This window comes from Vanellus vanellus (assembly GCF_965231255.1).
Source record: "Vanellus vanellus genome assembly, chromosome: 2".
Taxonomy (NCBI): Eukaryota; Metazoa; Chordata; class Aves; order Charadriiformes; family Charadriidae; genus Vanellus; species Vanellus vanellus.
This window is the reverse complement of record NC_138906.1, coordinates 133,439,112-133,460,854: the sequence shown is the minus strand read 5'-3', so window position 1 is coordinate 133,460,854 and position 21,743 is coordinate 133,439,112. Positions and strand designations below refer to the sequence as shown.

At 41.1% G+C, this 21,743-nt stretch overlaps 2 protein-coding genes across 2 annotated transcripts in view; both read right to left on the bottom strand.

Moving 5' to 3' along the window:
* Positions 1 to 2,656, bottom strand: part of LOC309686525 (uncharacterized protein) — a gene marked incomplete at its 5' end in the record, with an annotated part of 15,933 nt that extends 13,277 nt beyond the window's left edge. Inside the window, one exon of the mRNA XM_082499233.1 lies at positions 2,631 to 2,656. Within this exon, the coding sequence (XP_082355359.1) occupies positions 2,631 to 2,656 (26 nt within the window). The remainder of the gene's footprint in view (positions 1 to 2,630) is intronic.
* A 15,444-nt stretch (positions 2,657 to 18,100) lies between these two features.
* Positions 18,101 to 21,743, bottom strand: part of LOC309686572 (extracellular sulfatase Sulf-1) — a gene marked incomplete at its 3' end in the record, with an annotated part of 95,049 nt that continues 91,406 nt past the window's right edge. The window contains exons 10-13 of the mRNA XM_082499293.1: positions 20,292 to 20,442; positions 19,104 to 19,279; positions 18,419 to 18,547; positions 18,101 to 18,161 (exon numbers count right to left, since the gene is read on the bottom strand). Of these exons, the coding sequence (XP_082355419.1) occupies positions 18,101 to 18,161; positions 18,419 to 18,547; positions 19,104 to 19,279; positions 20,292 to 20,442 (517 nt within the window). The remainder of the gene's footprint in view (positions 18,162 to 18,418; positions 18,548 to 19,103; positions 19,280 to 20,291; positions 20,443 to 21,743) is intronic.

The window sequence follows — 21,743 nt, the reverse complement described above, 5'->3', positions numbered from 1 at the left end:
CGCTTTCATGTGTAGCATGAAATTTTGATTGCTTCAAGGTTTGCGTTTCATGCTAGTCTGACCTTTATGCCACAATTAGCATCTATATCCACAAATAAAGTCAGTATCTTAGAAATCAGATATCTAGACAGGGACACTCACAAAATCAGAGACCATAGAATTAGAATCCATTTTAGAAAATAAAGCCATTCAGTACTGTGAAACAAGGTCACCACCCGTAAATTGGCACGTGACATAAGTTTGACATATACTTTAGAATAAAAATGACTTTTTAAAAAGATAACACTTTTTCCATTTTAAAGGTAGGCATTAAAATGGCATGAATCCATCATATTTCAGTGTATATGTATCTACATGTATATATGCATATATACTTTGACACACGCATCATCCTTGTGTACAGATCAGACCACCAAAAACTTGCTGCATTGTAGAGCTACAGCAAGATTTATTGTATCACTTTTACCCATTGAAAGCTCTGAGCTTAGTAGGGCTCTTTTATTTACTGTCTTGGAGTTTTGTAAGTACAGCAATGTGTTTGAGTCAGATTAACTACGACAATTAACCCTTTGAGGGTTTTTTAATGCTATGTACAAGAATACTTGTGTTTGGGCTCAATCTGGAAGATCTTAACACTTTTTAATTCTTTTGCTAAACGCACTTGTCCCAAATCAAGCTGGTGAAACCCACAGTCAATATCACACCAAAGCAAAACGACACACACAGGGCCCTAGAAATACATAAATCAGCTTGTTAAGAACAGTTGTAGGGCATTTCCATTTGCTATGTCTATGCTGAGTGCACCTTTGTCGCCTAACAGTTAATAATAATTCATGTAGCAGAATAAAAAGGCAGCTGTAAGAAAGTACTGCCTTTGGCAGGTAGTGTTGGTTCTACTGCAGTTTTTATGTCAGTGTCTTTGAGAGACTCACACTGAAGAATCTTTTAGAAGTGCAGACAGTGAGCCTCATTCAACTCTTCATTCAACCCACCCTATTCTTCTAAACTGTTTCAGCAGTTGTCTGCTATCAAGTGAAAAAAGGCTTCCCAGTCAAGACTATGAAGACATTCATCTTCCTGAAGAGAAAAAACCCTAGCTTCAAAGCATCTTTCGGATTTATAACCATATTACTCTTTAATAAAATAATGCAAAAGGTTCATAGTGTCAGATGGAACAACTTCTGGCATTGTAACAATCTCTGATGATACTACTTATTAATCGAGTCAATAAAAGAGTCTGGAATATGAACATCTTATCCAAGTGTCATCTGAAAACTGAGGCCTGAATAAGTAATTCCCTTAACAATGTCTCATCATCATAAGTCTTTTTCTGGTCTTCTTGGATGAATGCTAAGGTGGATTTGGAGAAGGAGGAGGGAAGAGGAATAAGAATGTTGTAAAGGAGAAAGGCACAACAAATGGGCTTTTTTCTGATGGCCCCTTCAGATGTTTTCCATACTTACCTTCTTTCTCTCCCCAAGTCGCTTGTCCTGCAGTTGCAACCCCCATTCAGCCCTTGGTGGTGCCCTGGCAATACCTTCTCTTTCTAAGGTACATGATAGGTCTCTCCCCTTGAAAATATCGCTTAGGGGAATGCTCCCCAATTTCAGAATCACCCTGTCAGTCTGTGACATGTAGACATTTCAGCAGAGGTCTGCCTGTACACACTGGGAAGTTCCTTAGATCATACTAAACACATGGAAGGAATTATATCAAGGCAGCATTTACTCTGAATAATGAGACAACTCAAGACAGACAATATTGTGGTTGAACGTACAAAGAATACCAGGGATTCTTCTTTACATGCAGAGTGGGAGAGGCTTTGAATCAGGAAATATTTTGCATTATTCTTTTATTTCATAAACATCTGTGCAGCATCTTCTAACTTTTACATTTCTCATACGACTTCGCATCTTCCTGTTTTAAAGACCCATCTTTATTTCATTCCCCAGCCTAGTATTCTAGCTAGAGAGCAGGAGAGCACACAGTCTGAAACCCAGGTCTGCTTTTCTTGCTATAGCTACAGAACTTCACTGTCATTGCTGGGCAGAGAGATGAAAATACTTGTTCCATTAAAAATAATGGCTTCTTGAAATGGGCTTCTTTTGTAGAACTCATTAGCAGAAACGAACTCAAGTCCTGCTGTCCTAAAACCCTCTTGTACACTCCCTTCAACCCACGCTCCACTAGAGGACACTGCAATCTCACTCGTGTCCCTGTGGGGATCCCGGTACCGACTTGCCGGAAAGTTACGGCCAAGCAGGATTTCGGTCCGACAGCAATCACAGCACTGCAGTGCCTCACGTAAAAGATGTCTTTGGGATATCAGCAAAGAGCATGTAAATTCCGTGTTAAGGATGCAAGAAAACACTCGCTCTGGCCATCTTAGCCAATAACGGCACTGGTTCACCAGCGAATGCCACCGGGTTGTCATGTCTGAGCAGCGCGATAGGTGGCCCCAGAGCATCACCATCACCGCCGCCGCCGCCAGCCTCAAGACTATTCCTCACTGTGATCCAAAGGATAAATATTGCTGTTATTATTATTGCTATTACAGAGGCAATTATGTAGAACCTGACTGCCAATTACAGATGTATTCATTAGACACGGAGGTGAAATCAAGAGTGTACCGGTAAACCAACACTCGGCTCGCCATTTCCCCCTGCTCTTTGCCACAGAGTCCAAGAGATCAGATAACACTTACTTTGCGCATTAGGGTTTCTCAAGAACTGTCTTTGATTTTTTCTTTGGGTCCTGCTGTTTCGGTAATCAGTGTCTCCACAGTTGCAGTCTTTGTCTTTACCGCTGTAACCCCGGGAGTGTATGCTGCGGGTCCTTTTTCTGATGGCAAGTATGTCGCTAGATACCTTACATTTGTGAATTCGAAGTTTGCCAGAAGCATCCTCTGTGCACTGCCACTTCTGCGAGAGAGAGAGAGAGAAACAAAGATGATTTCCCAGCAGCCTTCCAAACCCCTGCTACTTTCAGGTGGATTGTAAAACAAGACTGGCAATTTTCTTTAAAAATTAAGCAGCCTCTTAAATAACAAACTGAGAAGGGAAATATTTTAAGGGACTAAATTCACTCACACGCTTCTCAACGTCTCTCTCATGCTAGGCAAACATAAGCTTGAATGAAATCACTGCAAATCTGCATAAAAAATTACAACCCAGCCAAAAAAGATATATAAATCAAGAGTATCTAGACTAAACACATCCCCAAAAACAGCAAGTAAAAAGTCTTAATTTACTGAGACACGGAGTACAGCTGTCAGGGCTGTTTTCACCATCTCTTTTTTCTTTGAAAAAACAAACTTTGTTTCTTTGTTCTTTGACTTGGAATTTCTAGCACCGTACAGGGAAAAATAAAAAATGCTCACAGATGAAGAAGAACTGGTTCAGTTGTAGGGTTCCTTGGCAAAGAGAAGGACAAATTGTGGGTGTGACTTATAGAAAAATACATAAACCACTAACAACATGTAATTTATTTCCTTACCAGTGGCCAGAGCTAGGACCTGCACCCTAAGACATGCCCCTGCAAACCGTGCCACTCAGACCTGCAAACGTTGCTGGCTCTTCACATTTCATGTGAGAAAGGAAAAGCCTGAAAATGCAATATCCCCGGCCACCCTCCTTACACCCAGCAGGTGTGAGCAAGGAGAAAAACCTTAGGGATAGTAAACAAATAAATTAGCTTGGATAAACTCCTTTGGATACCTAAGTCTTGAGATTTGTGTCAGTCTCGGGAGAAAAAGGTGCAGCCTGGAAGGAACACCTGTAAAAGGCATCATACACGTGCTGAGTATCACAGCCAGTGTGGGAGAATGAGAGGAAACAGTTTTTTCCAGCTTGTCTGTACAATATCTGTCTGATTTGATTATCAACATCACTGAACCAGATGGAAGATTCCAGATGGATTTTTCCAGTGGATCCCACTGTCTTCGTTTCAAATTAATAAGCAACTAATATTTTAATTTCCCTTCGACACTGAACTCTCTTTAAAAAGTGAAATGTTATTTTTTTTAAAACGTGGATAGGTGCTGACAGCCCAGAGCTCCTTTGCCCATGGCCAAAGCTTGCCATATAAGGCTGCTGGGTTATAGCTGGCACTTGTAACACCCGACACAAGCTAAAAAGCCTGTGAAGATTTTGTCAGCTGTAGTCAGAATAACAATAGGGAGAACTAGAAATAGCTTTGTTTATTTATAATTTGAATACAACTGTAAATTACTATTACCCAGTGAGTTTTGTTCACTTGTGCATCTTAAGCCACAAAAACCAGGCTTTGCATACAGGGGAACTATTTACATTATTTAAGGGATGACCGTGAGCCAACAATATGCCCTTGTGGCCAAGAAGGCCAATGGCATCCTGGGGTGCATCAAGAAGAGTGTAGCCAGCAGGTCAAGGGAGGTCATCCTCCCCCTCTACTCTGCCCTGGTGAGGCCACATCTGAAGTATTGTGTCCAGTTCTGGGCTCCCCAGTTCAAGAAGGACAGGGAACTGCTGGAGAGGGTCCAGCAAAGGGCTACTAAGATAATTAGGGGATTGGAGCATCTTTCTTATGAGGAAAGGCTGAGACACCTGGGCCTTTTTAGTCTGGAGAAGAAAAGACTGAAGGAGAATCTTATCAATGCTTCTAAATACTTAAAGGGAGGGTACCATGAGGATGGGAACAGTCTTTATTCAGTGCTGCCCAGTGGTAGAACAAGAGGTAACGCACACAAACTTGAACATAGGAAGTTCCATCTTAACATGAGGAGGCACTTCTTTACTTTGAGGGTGGCAGAGCACTGGAACAGGCTGCCCAGAGAGGCTGTGGAGTCTCCCACGCTGGAGACATTCAAAACCCGCCTGGATGCCATCCTGTGCAACCTGCTGGAGATGACCCTGTTCTGGCAGGGGGGTTGGAGTAGATGATCTTCAGAGGTCTCTTCCAACCCTGACCATTCTATGATTCTGTGAATTAAGTTTGGCTGGATAGTGTAGAGAACTAAACTCAATAATGCTATTGATAACTGGAACCTTTTAGTTGCAGTTTCAGCTAATTTTCTCTATAATGTGTCCTTTTTTGGCTCCTGTGTCTGAATAGCATAGCTTTCTCCTGCCTCATTAATAAGAGCAAGATGGCCAGATGCTGGTCCTAATGGAGTCCCCAACTTAATTTTTGAAATGGACACTAACATCAGAGCAACCAAAATTCGGTAAGTCTCTTCCATTAACTAATGACTGCTCTGGACTGTTTTGGTGGAGGTGTTAAGCTGACTGAAGAATGAAGAAAGAAAACAAAGCCTCAGGTAGATTTGCTGACCTGATAACCCGAGGAGTGAGCTGATGTGGCTCTGAACCGCAGCAGCGTGAGAGCGCTCTCTGGCCTAACACGTGGCCTGAGCTAAAAGGTGGATCCCATGCTCGGAGACCTTGCCTGTGGATTGGCATGACTTTGATCCCAGAACAGTAAACCACGTGTAAAGGGCCATAGCTGACGGCCGCCTGAGCAATTACACTCGTGCCCTGACTTTCAGTGTAAACCTATGCCTACAAGTGACAAGGGGACTTCCTACAAAAAAGGGTGCCTGAGAGCTATAACGTTTTGCAAGATTTTATTCTGCAGTAGCATGTGGGTTCTTCCTACCGCATTAAGAGAAGATTGTTACAGGATAAGAACTGCCCGCACCACTGTATTTCCTGTGTTTATTGGGCACACGCTACCTTTATAAACGTATGGCACTAGTTTTTAATGAGTCTCAAAAGCAGCACTTTAAAGTAAAATAAGTATTCTCTTTGCCTAACATTAATTATAGCAAGAAGTTCCAGGAGTGACTTCGATAGCCATTTAGATCATTTTTAACAGTATTATGACTAACATTGAAACAAGACTGCCTGTGTCTAGTACAAGCCAATAATAGTTCTCTATTGAAAACAGGGATTAAAGGTGATTCAATTTCCCCCCCTTTTTAAATTTTACTTTAAAAAGTGTCATTATAAAGATGCCTCAGAGTTCTAAGATGTAATTTTTAGACAACTTTCCTGAACCCCTGCCCATGCAGCGTAATTGGGCACTGAGCATGCATTATGCAGTAAGTCATAATGGTTCTTCTGCTCATCTTTAGATCTATAAAATGCATTAATACACATAAAAGAAGATTCTGACTGATGAACTGCCCCTTCCCATCCCCTGTTTTCTATCTTCCTTCCCGGTATGAATACCAAACTATGCTTTGAAATCCAGGACTATTAGGTTTGGTTTCTGGGTCCCCATTTCTCCATCAATAAAACATATGTCTTCATTAAATTTTAATTTGTGTATGTTTTCTTATTTTCCCCATGTTTATCTTCTCTTGGTGATGTTTCCCAGGACACCTAAGCCAATCTAACAATTCACTGTTGCCATAGGAATACGGGATAGTCCCTGCTTCGGGCTGTATGCTGACTTAGGGACACCTGCGCTGATTTATTCTCTCCCTCAGCAGGAGAAAAGAGGACTAACTCAGAATTAAAAAAAGAACAGCAAACTAATGGGAGAGGAAGAGCGGGACCCTGCCATTTGGCTGTTACGTCATTTCAGTCACGTTGTGAAACTTAACCTGTGTCAGCCTTTTTCGCTGTCATCGACTCATCTTTTCTTTCTTTCCTCTCATTTCATTACCTACCCTCCAGCAATTATTTCCCTCTACCTCAGCTCCCCACTTCCAGTTTTCCTTCTGCCTCAATTTCACTTCAGAGGGGAACCAAACGTGGAAGAAGAGCCTTAGTATCCCCACCTCAATGGAGTCCTCAACCCCCCCATCTCGAAGCTGTTGGGACTATGATGCTGCGAGGGGCTTTGCTGGTTTACAGCTGCCCCAAATTGGGCAGGGTCTGTTCTGCACATGCACTTGGGGCTCTGGCTGGCTCCACAAGTGCTGGCTGCCAGCTCTTCCCAGAGCCCACCCTGCCCCTGGCAGCAAATTGCAGGGGCAGCTTGGGAGAGGTAAAAGTGTAAAAGGACTGAGCATCCTATGAGGAGCAGCTGAGGACTTTGGGCTTGTCTAGTTTGGAGAAAAGGAGGCTGAGGGGTGACCTCATGGCTCTCTACAGCTTCCTGAGGAGGGGGAGTGGAGAGGGAGGTGCTGAGATCTTCTCCCTGGGATCCAGTGATAGGCTGCGTGGGAATGGTTCAAAGCAGAACCAGGGGATGTTTAGACTTCACATTGGGAAACATTTCTTTACTGAGAGGCTGATCAAACACTGGAACGGGTGTCCTAGGGAGGTGGTCAATGCCCCAGGCTTGTCAGTGTTTAAGAGGTATTTGGACAACAACCTTAACAACATGCCTTAAGTTTTGGTCCGCACTGAATTGGTCAGGCAATTGGACTAGATGATCGTTGTAAGTCCCTTTCAACTGAACTGTTCTATTCTATTCTATTCTATTCTATTCTATTCTATTCTATTCTATTCTATTCTATTCTATTCTATTCTTTGGGAGCTCAAGCTGCTTTAATCTCTGCCAAACCTGAGGTTTAAACACAGAAGTACATGTCTGCTCCTTGGTGAGGCAGCAAGCACTGGACTGCAGCAAGACTGCAACAGGAGCTTTTCCACGGATGATATCATTGGCACAGTGCATTTTCTTCTGAGGGTAGAAGTTTGCCCTTGTAAAGTCATGTCAAAGGCAAAGGGGACCAAATGGGGTGGTTAAAAAGGTATTGTTTGTACTTGTTGGCTTTGCTTTGCAGGGCTGCTGGCAGGGTTCCAGTTGCGACTTAGAGCTACATAAGCAAGACAACAGCAAATGACCTGATAACTGCCTGGGGTCTCAGTTTGCTGGTATTAATCAGTTTGTGCCACCGCCTTAAAATTAAGTAAGTCTATTTCGCTACTAAATATAATTCAGGCATAAAAATATACATTCAGCATGAATTATTGTGATGTGCTGCTCTGTAAATATCCACTTCAGCAGGATTTCAAATCAACTTTGTTTCGTTAATAGACTGTGACAGCTTTGAGAGAGTTCCTGCCCCCTTATATGGAAGGGAAATTAATCAGACAACTCATGAAAGGTGTCTTAAGAGCAGGCAAGCTAAGGGTTTCTATGAAAGGTAATTACCCAGTATTTGCAGTAGACACTTCAGTGTTAAATATCTTGTCAGATCTTATCAGAAAGCTTTGAAACCCTGAAAAACATGCAACCGGAAATAAACCACGCCGACAATATTTTTGCAGGTGCTTTTTCATTTTGGTAACGTATGACTGACTTTAAGTATTATTGCTCAGCCTAGGGAACGTTAAGATAAGGTATGAAAACGAAGACTTCATGAGTTTAAACATGTCCTCAAGATCTCATTTCCCTTTTTTCCTGTTTCGAAAGGTATGATCTAAATTTGAAAACAGTTCAGATGGGCTCTGTATGTGTGTACCATTTCCCTCTATTAGCAGCAACCACATCTGGGGGAGTGTCAGGGGACCTGATGTGCTAATACCAGTAAGGGAGTCCGGTTCAGGTCTGTGCTACTGCAGTAAGATCTGAGCCCTGTTTTTGCTTTCTCTGTGCCATTCAAAGACTCCATGTCACACAGCATATTGAAAAGTGCCCTGTAATTAGTTGGCTATGGTAAATAGTACAGAGCAGCAGCAGTTTATTTCTACTGAACTGGACCTGAATGCTGAGAAATGTTTCCAGGCTAAGGCCATGTCCTCTACACATTCCCGCAGAGCAGTCACGAGCCTTGGTCCTCACTGAGGCTCCTAAATGCTCCCAGAAATATTAATCTGTGTTGTTACATCTCAGCAGTATTTAAATATTACACGTGAGTGCAGCTGTTTAACAGATATAGTGTACCAGGTTCGCCCAGGAAATTTGGAATTGTTGCACTTTTGTGAAACAAAAATCTCCTCCTTCACTTTAGAACTGGGTTGATGCCGCCCATAAGGGCAGATCCCAATTTTTGCACCACTCCCTCATAACTGGACCACCTTCTACTGAATCATGCACAGCTCCAGAGGCTACTGACACGAATATATTCAAAGGTGGTTATTTATACACAGCCTTTGTCCCTGAGAAAGTGTTCCTGAAAAGTGCAACGATCAGTGGTTCAACAGACAGGGAAGCAATTTGTCCTATAAGAACTGATGTAATGTAGGGGGAAAAGTATGACAGACTTTAGAAATACATTCAGTTAAATGCACAGGGATGAAACTGGAGGAAAAAAAGAATGAAGAAATTAATCACTGTATAACAGAACAACTGTATGAAAATTGTCGATTTTGAGCTACTTCACAGCGTTTAAGAAAAGGAAGAAAGAGAAAATAGCCTAGGAAGTTTACAGACTACACAATTTCACATTCTTGATGTACAGACAAGATTGATTTTAAGTGTCACAGCTATAGCAGTTCTCTACTTTATAAAAAAATGCACGGACTGCATTGTCAGCTCTAGAAGTGTAGGCACTTGGGCCGAGATATCAAATATTTCACTTCCGTAGCATTCTCTACCACATCTATTAACTTGTCTGTACTTACAACTCAACATCAACAGACTTCCGCTACTATCCAATAAACGTCCACTCCGAGGTGCAAACAAATAGGAGCTAATGAAAAGCGTAAATTTAGTCTTTCACTTATAAATAGCAATACTAATAATAATCCATTACTATTGGGTGATATACATTTAATTTGCAGAGGACTTAGTTTGTACTATATTTCACTGGCTACTTTAAAATGGAAACTCTACAAAAAGAGAACCTCGAAGGACTACTATGGAAAGTGTTAAAAATGATTCTTGCATAACCTATGTTTTCTGTCTAAACATTTTTGGTACATAAAATTACTTTTTAAGGTGCCATTCTACCAAAAAGTCTTTCTGTTAGAGAACAATGATAAGATGGTGGTAAAAATGCTGAATTCAGTTGTACATTGAAAGAGGTGAAACCACTGAAACCAATCAGAGTGGAATATCCCTGGATTTTATCCAGAATAGAGATGGTACTTCAGATTAAGAATTGCTTAAATTTGAAAAATTGTCGAACCTGGAAAGAGCTGCCCTCTGTTTAATAGGAAACTTAAATATTTAGGCTGAAATGTGAAATATTTAGGCTGAAATATGAAATACCATGCTTTGAAGGATTATTTTTAGAGATAAAGGAACTTATCTTCATATTTGGTTTTAACTCATAAACAGAGCGGTATTTTAACAAGGGATATCATAAGTTCTGGCAATTCCTATGAGTTCTTGAGCAACTAAGTTGCAGGCATGTTTCTGTCAACTGTGAAGGATGACTCTGTAGGGTCTAAAGTGAGCAATCGCTGCGAGAGCTGTTCATGAAAGCACTGAAGTACTTAGTCCCAAACACATATGCTTCCAGTTAAACCTGTGTATAGATGCTCTGCTAAATTATGACTAAGAAAAGGTGGTATCAATGGGCAGATGGCTAAGAAGACCCAGCTTCAAACTGATATTCTGGTAAAATGGGTTGACCACCAGTGTATTTTGACGCCTGCAAGTGTCAGGAGGTTGTTCTGAAACCGGGAGGAGCCGTAAGTGATGTTTATATGCCATATCATAATTTTAGCTGGGTTTAGTGGGTGCTCAGGGTCTGGCTGTCAGTGGCTGGCCAGACTTCTGACACTTCTGGCCAGCTCTTACTGGCTTATGTGTTTTTATTCATGCTCCGCAGCTGGTCATAAAGCCGACCTTTACAAATGTATGGTCTGTGATATTTATTTTATGAGAACATAGATACATGAGCCAAACCAGACTACACCTAATAAGCCCCATTCTAATTTCCTTTACAATATTATCTGTAAGCTGATTGATGGCAAGTGTTCTTTTAGCATTACATATAGACATGCTTTTGACTGAATGCTGATATGATAATGTGATAAATACGAATATGAACAATAAAATTAACTTCTTACTCTAGATTTTTAAATAGTGAAGGATACATGAGGAAGTAAGAGGTATGTACTGACTACATAACACGCTCTTTGGATCAGAGCCAGAAGATTCTTGCACATTTACCGCAGAGCTGATGCTTGGATTCAGCAACATGTCTCCAGGGACTACCTGTAAAGCCTTAAATCACCGTAACACACACCGAGACCTAATCTGACTGAAATCTCACTGTGCAGTCTTCAGGTGTAGTCTCCAAATGGAACATTAGTTCTTTAGGGCAGTTTTGGGATACGCTTCCTCAGGAGGAAACACTATATTCTGCACCTCTAAAGCTGAAGCGCATGAAAAAAAGGCACGAGGAAGGTTAACAGCTACGGCATTGTACCTGTCTGGCTCTGAGTTCATGGGCATGCATGTCGTACAAACACGGACAGCACGATGCGTTTTTCCATTCTGCCCACTGTCAGTGCTCGTTGGAGCTGGCAGCAGACCACAGATCTTTCCAAGTTTCAGACCTTTGCTGTTCGCAAACTGGCAGGTAGTGCCAAGCAGATGGTAGGAGATGTATGCCCATAAAATAAACAGACCTGCGTCTGGCTTTGGTTGCTGAGTCATCCAACCTAAGAGCTAAAATTTTAAACACAAAGCTTCACAGTCCTCATTTTGGGAGGGTGGCTTTTTTTTTTCCTCTGTTGGGAAAAATTCAAAATTAGGTTGTCGTTTGTGTAATTCTTGTAAGAGGATAAAAATGTATGTTTGGCTATGGATTTGATACTGATTATAAATAATGGATCGAACAGTACACTGGAGACACCCGGCCTATCCGTCACAAGACCTCAAATGGTAACTGCTATCTATCTGGGAAACAGTGTTAAGTCCCAGAAGTCAAAATTATGCCTCAGGAAAATTCCTATGACTCAGACTGGTGGAGAAAAGAAGAATAAATACTTATGAATTAACTCAGCTCATTAATTACATGTTTAGGTAAGGGAAGAGAGAAAGAAAAAGTATAAATGAAAACACAGTTAACATGCTTTTATTTGATATTTGCTAAGTATCCAGAAGAATTTCATGGGTGAGAAGATGGAGTGAGTTCAACAAAAATAACCTGCCAGAAGATTTAAGAGCAGCTTGCCTCTAAACCTCCTGAACTAACATATATTCTCATCTCAGGTTATTTCAGTGGAAATCTGAGAGGAGATTTGTGTCATGATAAGGTTGCATTAATCCAGAGAAACATTTGTTCACGTGCTATTATTCTGCTCTATTGGAAAACTAACAAAGTTTTAGTTAAAAGTTCATACTGATTGTTTCCCATTTTAAAACAACAGCAGGGGTAGCAATGTCGCAGATGAATAGATATTTCTATACTGTGTACCTTATTACAGTAAAGCTGATAGGGGAAATATGTATCAATGAAATATAAAAAAAAACCTGCAAGCCATTTAAGTGCTAAACTCCGTAATCAGTCACTACTAAACCAACTGGGCTCAATCAGGTGACCTCAGCAAGTTACACCACATCAACTGGTGACAAATTTGGCTTGTGAACTACGAAGGAAACCTCCAGTTCCCATCATAATTTCTTGCAGTGCTCTCTGGGATGTGAAGGAGGGATGGCAAAGGAAACTTCTACCCTGCCCCAAGCCCCAAAGCTGAGCAGAGAGCCCACCCTGCTGCTGTTCCCTTTGCAAGGGGAGTGAACCTGGCTTGGGTGTGATGACACCAGCTGTGGTGTAGGTGAGTGCAGGTCAACAGCTGGGTCAGGACAGGAGCCGAAATCTAGTCTGTGTCCAAATATGATATGGGCAGGTCACCCATAACTCACAAGATGGACAAAATTAACCGTGTTTCCCAAGTTACAAAGCTGAGGAGGAGGAAGAAACCATGAAAGCCTCAAGTCCAGGTATTAAGCAATTGCTGGAAGGAACATCTGGAGGTCATTTAGTCCAATCTCCTCCTCAAAGTAGGAACAACATTGTTAGGTTTTGACAGTATCCGTGGGTGGACCTTCCACAGCCTCTTTGGGCTCCAGTGCTTAATCACTCTTATGGTACCATTTTTTTTCCACACACCTAGTCAGACTTTCCCTTGCTGCAACTTCTCTGTTGCTGGTAGCCCTTTTGCTGTGCACCTCTGAGAAGTGCCTGGGTCTGTCTTCTCTCTAGTTAGCCATTAGTTAGTTGAAGGAAGCAATTAGATTCCCTCTTTGCCTTCTGTTCTCCTGGCTAAACAAACCTCTGCCCCTCCTCAGCACTTCCCGACCACCTCTGGGGTCCTCCACTGGACTTGCTCCAGCATACCAAAGGCCCTCTGCTAATGGAGGTCCCAACCTGAATGCAACACTCCAGCTGCAGCCCACAAGCACCAAGGAGAGGCGAGGACTCACTTCCCATGACCTGTTAGCTGTGCTCTTGCTAACGCAGCTCAGCAGGCGCGGTCCTCTCCTCCGCGAGGGCTCACTGCTGACCCAAGTTAATGACTGCCTGAACATAACTCAAAAATGAATACATCCATGCAGTTGTGCACATCACATTTCTGATATGTTCTCAAGGAGGTGAGTGAACTTTCGGAAACTGTCCTCCCATAAGAGGGATTATAAAAAAATAGCAAGAGGAGGGTGCTCTATATCAAAAGTGATAAAATCTGTCAGTGGTGCTAAAAAATTTAAATAAAATAAAAATAACGGTGAAATTAGTTTAACTTAATTTGCATATGCATTTTTAACTACTTTTTCTTAATGAAACAAAACATTTTTTTTGGTAACCCATAAGCCTTACTGATTTGCCGCTAAATGTAATCTATAATCCAAATTTCCTATCTCTTTTTGGCAAACAGTCATTTAGAACTTAAAAAACTATGGAATAATTATAGCAATTATACAGATTTTTAGTATTTTCTCTTTTTTCCATTTTTTATGTTTGCCTACTTTCGGATAGACATTGGGCACAGAAAAAAATTGAAATTTTGAAGCTTTTAATTAAACAAGTGTCTTTACGATGCCAGGTTCTTTTTTTCCCTTTCTATTTTTTCCATTTTTTTTTCTTTTTTTTTTTTTCTTTAGACATTACTTATTAAATAGAAAATAAGCTGAAGCAATTATTTTCCTGAGTACTACATCCTTGGAGATTTTGTAACTAGCAGGTCTCAGGATCACACCTCATTTTAATACAGGAAAACAAATTTTCTTCCTTTTCAACTCCCCATTGTGTTCTCTGTTTCAAATGAACTAGATATTGACTAAAGTAAATCAAAACTAAGAACAAGCTCGAAATGTACTAGACTGTACATTGGTGTATTAATTCACCAAATGCTTATTCTTAGTTCCAGTCATTTAGCAGCAACTTCCCACAGACCAGTAATTTCATTATTTAAAAATCTGTTGGCAATCACTCATTTTGTGAAGGCGATTTTAATTTAAGTGATGTTAAGAGCAACCGGTTAGAGTAAATGTAGGAAGTATTACAAAGCATCATAATTAAAATGAAGATTTTTTTTCTATGCATGCACCTATGTTATTTAAATTAAAGATACTAATCTCAAAAGATAAAACCCAGTTAAGACCCACATACCAATATTTCCTTTTTCTCTTTCCCAAGAGGTTCAAAATGACTAGGGGAAACCTGCTGGCGGAATCTCGTATTAAACTATGATGCCTCATATTGCCCATTGGAAACCATCTGGGCTAAAGTAAAATTATTTGACCTATTAACTTTTCTTTTTCTTTAAGAACTTTTCTACATGGAAAAAATCCTGCGGACGCTTATTTCACACTGCAGTGCTTTGCTGATATTCATGTAATTTCCAGTGTCGCTCTTTCAATTCACACCCTTTCTGTTCTTCATTGACTTCCCTGTGAGAACTGTATCTGGCCCATCCCTGAGAGAGAAATTGCCCTTGCTCTGTCTGACGGGAGGTTTCTTTAGGCACGTTTAACTTTGTGCCATGGTTTGGGCTGGGCTGGCCACTAAAAGGAATGACAGATGCTCTCTTTTACCTCTCTCCCCTTCATTTATGTAAACATTACAGGGAGGTTAAAACGGCATCCCTGCAAGAAACCTTCAGGATCTTAGAAGTATCAGGGATAAGTTTGGTCTCTGCTTAAGAAAATAATGTATATACGCCGGTGGCTAGGTCTGAAAATTGGTCTTAAAATGGTCAGTTCATCCCTGTCCTCCGCTCAGCCATGAGGGTTGGCTGCTGGGCTCTCTGGAGCCAACCTATCTTCTGCATTTGAAGGACCTCGATGAGGGATCACAGGTGGGAGAGCCGCTATCAAACACTATTGCTCTCACAAGCTCCTTGCTGACTCAAGGCCTTCTCCCTCCACCCTCAGATCAACCAGGATTCACCAATCTGGGATGGAAAGGCAAGTCTACTGCAGTGGGCTGGGAACATGGCTGTGAGTAGAGTTTCCTGCTGCTTCAGGTGTGATATCTGGTCAGGACACTTAACCTTTTCTATTCACATGTGAAAAAGTAAAATTATTCCAAGCCTGGATTTTGGCATAAGAGGTAATAAATATAAGAAATAACTGCAAAGAAAATATTTTGGTATTTTAAAACTAAACATTTTAGCGTCTAACAGTCTAAATGACTCCATTGATGTCCTGTAGTTTTTATAAAAATGTTCAGTTTTTCAAATTTAATCTCTGTTTGCAATGGCAGTGTTTGAACTCCTGAAAACTTCGCTCTTGGCTGAGACCGCGATATTGTGTATACCCCTTAAAAAGTAGCTACGTTTGAGGAGCATGTGTGAGGTGAGAGCTGTGGCAGAGGACCTGACCGAGGGTGTGCCAGCCAAAACATATTCCAGTCCAATCTGGGATTAACCGAGATTTACTGTAACACTACGCTCTAATGAACGAGAAGGGGAAAGGTAGGGACGGAGCATTTCTTTAAGTGAGCGAGATCTCCCCAGCGCCCTCCGGTTTGTTGCGCGGAGCTCTACCTGCCCTGGGTGAAGCACAGTGGGTGGCTGCAGATGGGAAGGGAGCACAGTGAGGCTTTATGCTCCCATTCAAAATAGCTTACCGATATTTCACCGCCAGGCCTACGGCCGGCTGCGGCGGTCTAAACAAACATCTGAGGGAAAGGCATAAGCGACTGCCTGGGAGAAATCGTCTCACACTCCTCCGGGGAGGTGTGCGGGGACGGGGACGGAGGGGGAGGACGGCAGGGAGGGTGCAAACCGCTGCCTGGGGCCCCCAGCGTGGGCCTGGTCGGAGGTGGTGTCGGTGGGAAGGCATACAGCTCCCTTCCACATCTTCCCAGTAAATTCAGCTTCATATGTTACCACGCATATAGCATTAATCCAGGACAGATTGAAGAGAATTTGGGGTCAGACTCACTTTTTTTTTTTTTCTCAATTTAGCTCCCTCCCTGTATATGCACTAGAGAGCTGCAGGTGTAAAGCATACTAGTTAGGGGTGCAGTAACTTCTGGTTTTGTGAGCGGGCAATTAGACCTTTGTATCAGTCAGGCATTATACTGAAATCACTAAGGCTACGAGAAGAAAAAGTAATGCTTGGGCACGGGTTTCGCTGTCTGATTCCTTACAGTGACCTTAAACAGCAAGTGTTTCCAAGCAAGGGCACCCTTCTATTAAAGGTGTTTCAATAAATAATAAAGGATGATGATTAACAAGTGTGTTGTCCAGTCGTTCATCCCAGAAAACAAAATGATGTGTAAGCATAGGACTCACCAGTTTGCTTCAGTAGTTCTGAATCGGCCCAGTGAGTACAAGTTTTCACTGCTCAAAAATGTTCTCTCCCTTATTTATAATTATCATTGATTTACCTTGCATATTTAACAATACACTGCGTCAAAGAAAAAGTAGTCATCTAATGTTATATTTGAGCATAGGCGTTTTACCATAAGCCCTGTACTGAGACAGCAAACTAAGGACCAGCCCTCCAACACTTTGTATTGGACGGTTGCTTAGAACAATTTTTGTCTGATTTTCTTTGCTCTGAAGATACTCAGAATAAAGGTCATCTAGCTATCTTCCAAATGCCATATTCTTCAAATTCTCTTGACCCATAGTGAATAATAGGTATTTCCCTGTGTCGCATAGAAGACTGCAGTTGTCTGTGGCTTACCTGTCCTGGTTGTTCACAGGCTGTCTGGTATCTTGCTTGTTGGCATAATTCTTTAACTCTCTCGTACTTTGGTAGCTGATTAGACTGCTGAGTGTTTTTGTTGGGTTCTTCCTTCTTGCGTAGAAATTTGCTTTAAAAAAAATGAAGTTGAATATTTTACATACATTCTTCTAAACTCTGGAGATGATGAATTTAACCGGAAAAGCAAAGCTACTTGAAGATTTAGTGTCTTCTCAGGAAAAAAAAATCCCCACGCTTCTGTTACTGACCTTCAGTGTAGGTCATGTAGTGAAATAAAGGCACAGGTGATTTGCTGGAAATTACCCAAAGAGAAATAAAGGCTGCTGAAATGTGTCTAACTGATACAATTCAGCACCATTCATACATAAATGTGTGTTCTTTCACAAAGCAAAACACACTGAAGCAGTACTCGCCTGGCTGAAAAGCCCAGCTGAAGAGACTAAAGGGCTTCCACGCTCATTCAGCACTAGCTTGGCTATATCTTATGTATTACAGTGTGTCTTATATGCACTGTTTTGTACTACATCCCACAAGATTTCCATAATCTGTAAAGCCATAAAGTGCTGCAAGGAAATTGCTGTAAAATTTTTACTGAGAGAATATTTTCACAGCAGTATTTGGCAAAGTGAGAGGGCGTAAAGAGGTATCAGTGAAAAGAAGAGTAGCTATAGCCATAAATCTCATTTACACATAAGTCTTTGCTTAGCTAGAACAAAAATAAAGAACGCTTCCAATATGTGATGGAAAATACAAAATCAGTTGATAAGAGGATTCTGCACAGCTGAATTTGAAACAGAGATTTGGAAAGAAAATGAGTCCGATGATGACCTAAGTAGTGATAAGAACAAGGAGGAAAGAGGAGGTACAGGCTGGGGGATTCGCCAGAAAAGCATGCTTTCAAATTTCTTCAGAGGTAGGGATTTGGGAGCACAGCAGCTTGCAAAGCCAGTGGTGGGAAACTAGGAAACAAGTCAGGCCTGTAAGTTTGCTTGCAAAATTTACTACTTCGCTGACCATAAAAAGGAAGAGGAGGGAGAAGGAAGGAAAGTAGGTACAAGAGGGTGTTCCCAGCAGGCAGGATCTCCCAAAACTCTCTCACCCCTAATAATTACCCTCTTTCCACCAGGAACGTGTCACGCCAAATTTTGGTCTTCTTGTTTGTTCGAAACCTGAAAGCAAAACAATAATACTTACTGTTGGCACCTATGTATAACACTGCTAGTGTTAACAATTTATTTTTTAAGAAACACCTCTCCACTTATATATACCTGCAATTTTATAGATGTACTATTTAAGAGACTCTTCAAATGCGAAAGCTGTTGTCATTGGCATGACACAGCTCATTTTCACAGAATGTTTTTCCACTCAGTTGTCGATTTACTTAGGTGTTTGCTTCTGAATTGGCTAAAAAAATGGTAGGACCCACCTGTTTCCTGGTCTTTCTAAGTCCAGAAGCTTTAGGACAGATTTGCCATCCATATCTGGAGGCGTGTCTAGTCCTGCTATATCCAGGATTGTTGGAGCGAGATCAATATTGAGAACTATCTGAGGCACTCTGCAAATCAACAGAAAAGGTCATAGTTGTCATGTGTTCAATATGTAAGTCTTCACATTCTCTTGGAAATAGAATGGTAATTAATGTTTATCAGGACTTTGAAGATGTAAAGCTCGACAGAAGTGCTAAGTTTAGAAAATCCCCTTTGAAGGCTAAAATTCTGACAACGACAGGTCAGTGCTGCAGACTAAAGTAAAAGCTAAGCACAATAAAACAAGGAGGTGCAGTAGCCACTACTCTTATCTCCTGATAAGACATGGCATGACACCATCTGTTCTTCTAAACCAGAAGGTGAGCAGTAAAGATGAGCACCTACTTTTTAAAAGCAAAACCCACGGCCTAACCCTACAGGACTACACATTATGTAACTTTCTCATTTGCATTGTAACTTATTAATAATATGCAAAAAGAAAGACGTGCCTCCTTATAAGACTCATTGCTCTACAATACTATAACATCCTTTATGAAATGAAACTGGACAGAGTGATAATTACATGCTCTTAGAAACATTTTACGTTAGGTTCAACAGCTGTGCTAGAGACATAAGAGAACGTACACTGATCCCGGCTCTACACTTGGACCACGAATAAAGAAAGGAACTCGAATATCAAAGTCATACGGCATTGACTTCCCCTTGACCAGTCCGAACTGCCCGATATGGTAACCATGGTCAGCAGTGTAAATAATGTAGGTATTCTCCAGTTCTCCCATCTCTGCAAGCATTTGGTATAACTGCAACACAGCGTAGGAAAAACTGTGAATTAAATGTAGCAAAACATGCTTTGTCCCTAATCACGTACAACTATCATTTTACTCCCTTAAATACAACCAAACATGACATTGATGATGTTGTTGAAAGAGGCATTCTGCCGATGGACATGCTGACGTCTCATCTTTACTGTGCTGTTAAAAGATTCAACTTAAAAGATCAATTTCACATTTCACAGAGGGGAAAATTAAACAGGTACAGAAAATTAAAATAGCAAAATATGTTAATACTAATACAGTTGCATTAGTACATCCAAAAGTCATCGTGTACTCAAACACAGCTTGGGAAAAAGTCTGCTACAGCTTTAGAGTAAATGGTACTCAGATTTGATTTACTGTGTTAGTCTACAACTTTCTCATTCCTTACAGTTGTGGTCTTGGGAAAAGGCTGTAAATTTTTATTAAAGTTTAAAGAAAACTCTCTGGGGGAAGATCTTTGGTCATGGTGCTTGATTTTTGAACAAAAAGTCATGCAAAGTACACCTAATAGTTCATGTATCACGTTACCTATAATTAGCTGTACACTACATTGCCTAATTGCGGCAAACACTAGCAGACTGACACCTGAGTTGCTGTGACTTGCCAATTCCTGGCAAATTCCCTTCAGCTGAAGGATGAACTGTGAAAGGAGTGTGTGAAATGAATAGAAGTTGTCATGTGTATGCCAGTGTCTATCCATGTGTACACGCAGGTGATGCATCTTCTGCTAATACCAGGCTTTATATTAGGCCCGGTGACTTTTTCCTTTTAAAAAATCGTCAGTTGATTCATCCAGCAATTGAAAGAAGCAAGTGAGGAACTTGGCACCATGTTGTAGACAACACAAACAGAATTCATTTCTACTGAGGATATGTGGAGTAATTCTTTGTAGCCCAGGGGCTTTCCCCAGGCTGTGGTTGGTGAAGGTAAAGAAAGAATTAATTTAATATTGCAATTGACTAATAAGATTGTATTCACAGTAGTTTCTTGAACTCACTCTTTCCATAGAGTCGTCAACTGACATCAGGGTCTGAAGTCTTTTGCGCTGCAAGACGTTTGTAAACTCCATGTGGATAGGCAGCATGGGCCCCGTGTACTGCATGATCCAGTGCTTATCCATATTTGGTGCATAGTTATAGCTGGGAGTGCTGGGAGGAAAAGAAAGGGTCTCAAAAGTTGTGCATCATCACAGGCATCAGAGGAAGGTGGGAACTCCTCTAGCACAGGAATAGTCAACAAACAGTTAAATCCCATATTCCATGTAGTAGCTGGTATTTCTAATGTAAAAATATGACAAACATCACTTCAGTGGTTTCCAAGCTTCATTAGTTCATATATTACTTCCTCAACATTTTTTAGCCACTTGCTTTCTGAAGTTTTTTTCAGGCTTAAATACCACTACCAGATCCACGTTAATGTCCGGGATACACCAAAACGTATTTTTCAAAAGAGAATAATCATTAAAAATGCTCGTCTGAATGATGCATCCCACAAAAATAAGTACAAAAATTAAGAAAGTCAGAGATCAAAGATGACTACTTCCCCTTAGTATTAATGTACATTGCCTTGATGCTTCCAGTGGGAAAATTGCCTTTATATTAGCACGAGTCCAATGAATCTCACAAGAAAGATATTTTCCTGTGGGATAAAGAAATTCAGTAGTCAGTACTAAGACAAGGACGGTAACACCAGTGTTATCGGTTTTCAAGATGCCCCAAAGAGGGAAAGCACTGACCTTTTTCCCCTCCCCATCACCAAAGACAAGTGCAGGCATTGCCAGGACCCTGGGTGCAATCCGCTCCGGGGCTGGCTGCCCGGGTGCAAGGGTCAGCTCTGATACGAAGCCATGCTGTGTCCTTGAAGGAGAGAGCTGAGAAAGGGCTACAACCAGAGCTGTTGACTCCAGACCCACCATGTTCAGTCTCCATCACCTGCCCTTGGCCCTTACCTGAGCTACATCCCAGTGATGGGACGCCCGGTGATGTAGTAGACATGCAAATTCTGCCCATACCAAAACAGCATTCATTCATACACTAAATTCAGTTGAGGTGAATTTCTTTTTTGTCTTTTAATGTGAATACAAAACATAGTGCATTACCAGCACGACATGAACTATGACAACAATATTGAACTAATACTGCTATTAATACTAGTACTAAGAAGAAGCATGGCACAGAGTCCTACTGAAGCAAAGAATGACGCTTTAGGAGTTCGCACAAACATCAAAAGAAAGATTTAAGAGGGGTTTTCTATACACAGCCAGTGAATTTTTGAAGGATATCATATAAGAAACAAGAATATATGCAAAGATATATCACCTCTGAAGAAAAGGTACTGCAAAAAATATGCCAAGTAAATTTGCTGTACAGATATTCACAGTACAAAAGCTTTCCATCGATTCTGGTTTTATACCTGGCATACATGACAACTGAGAAATGAAAAAATACCA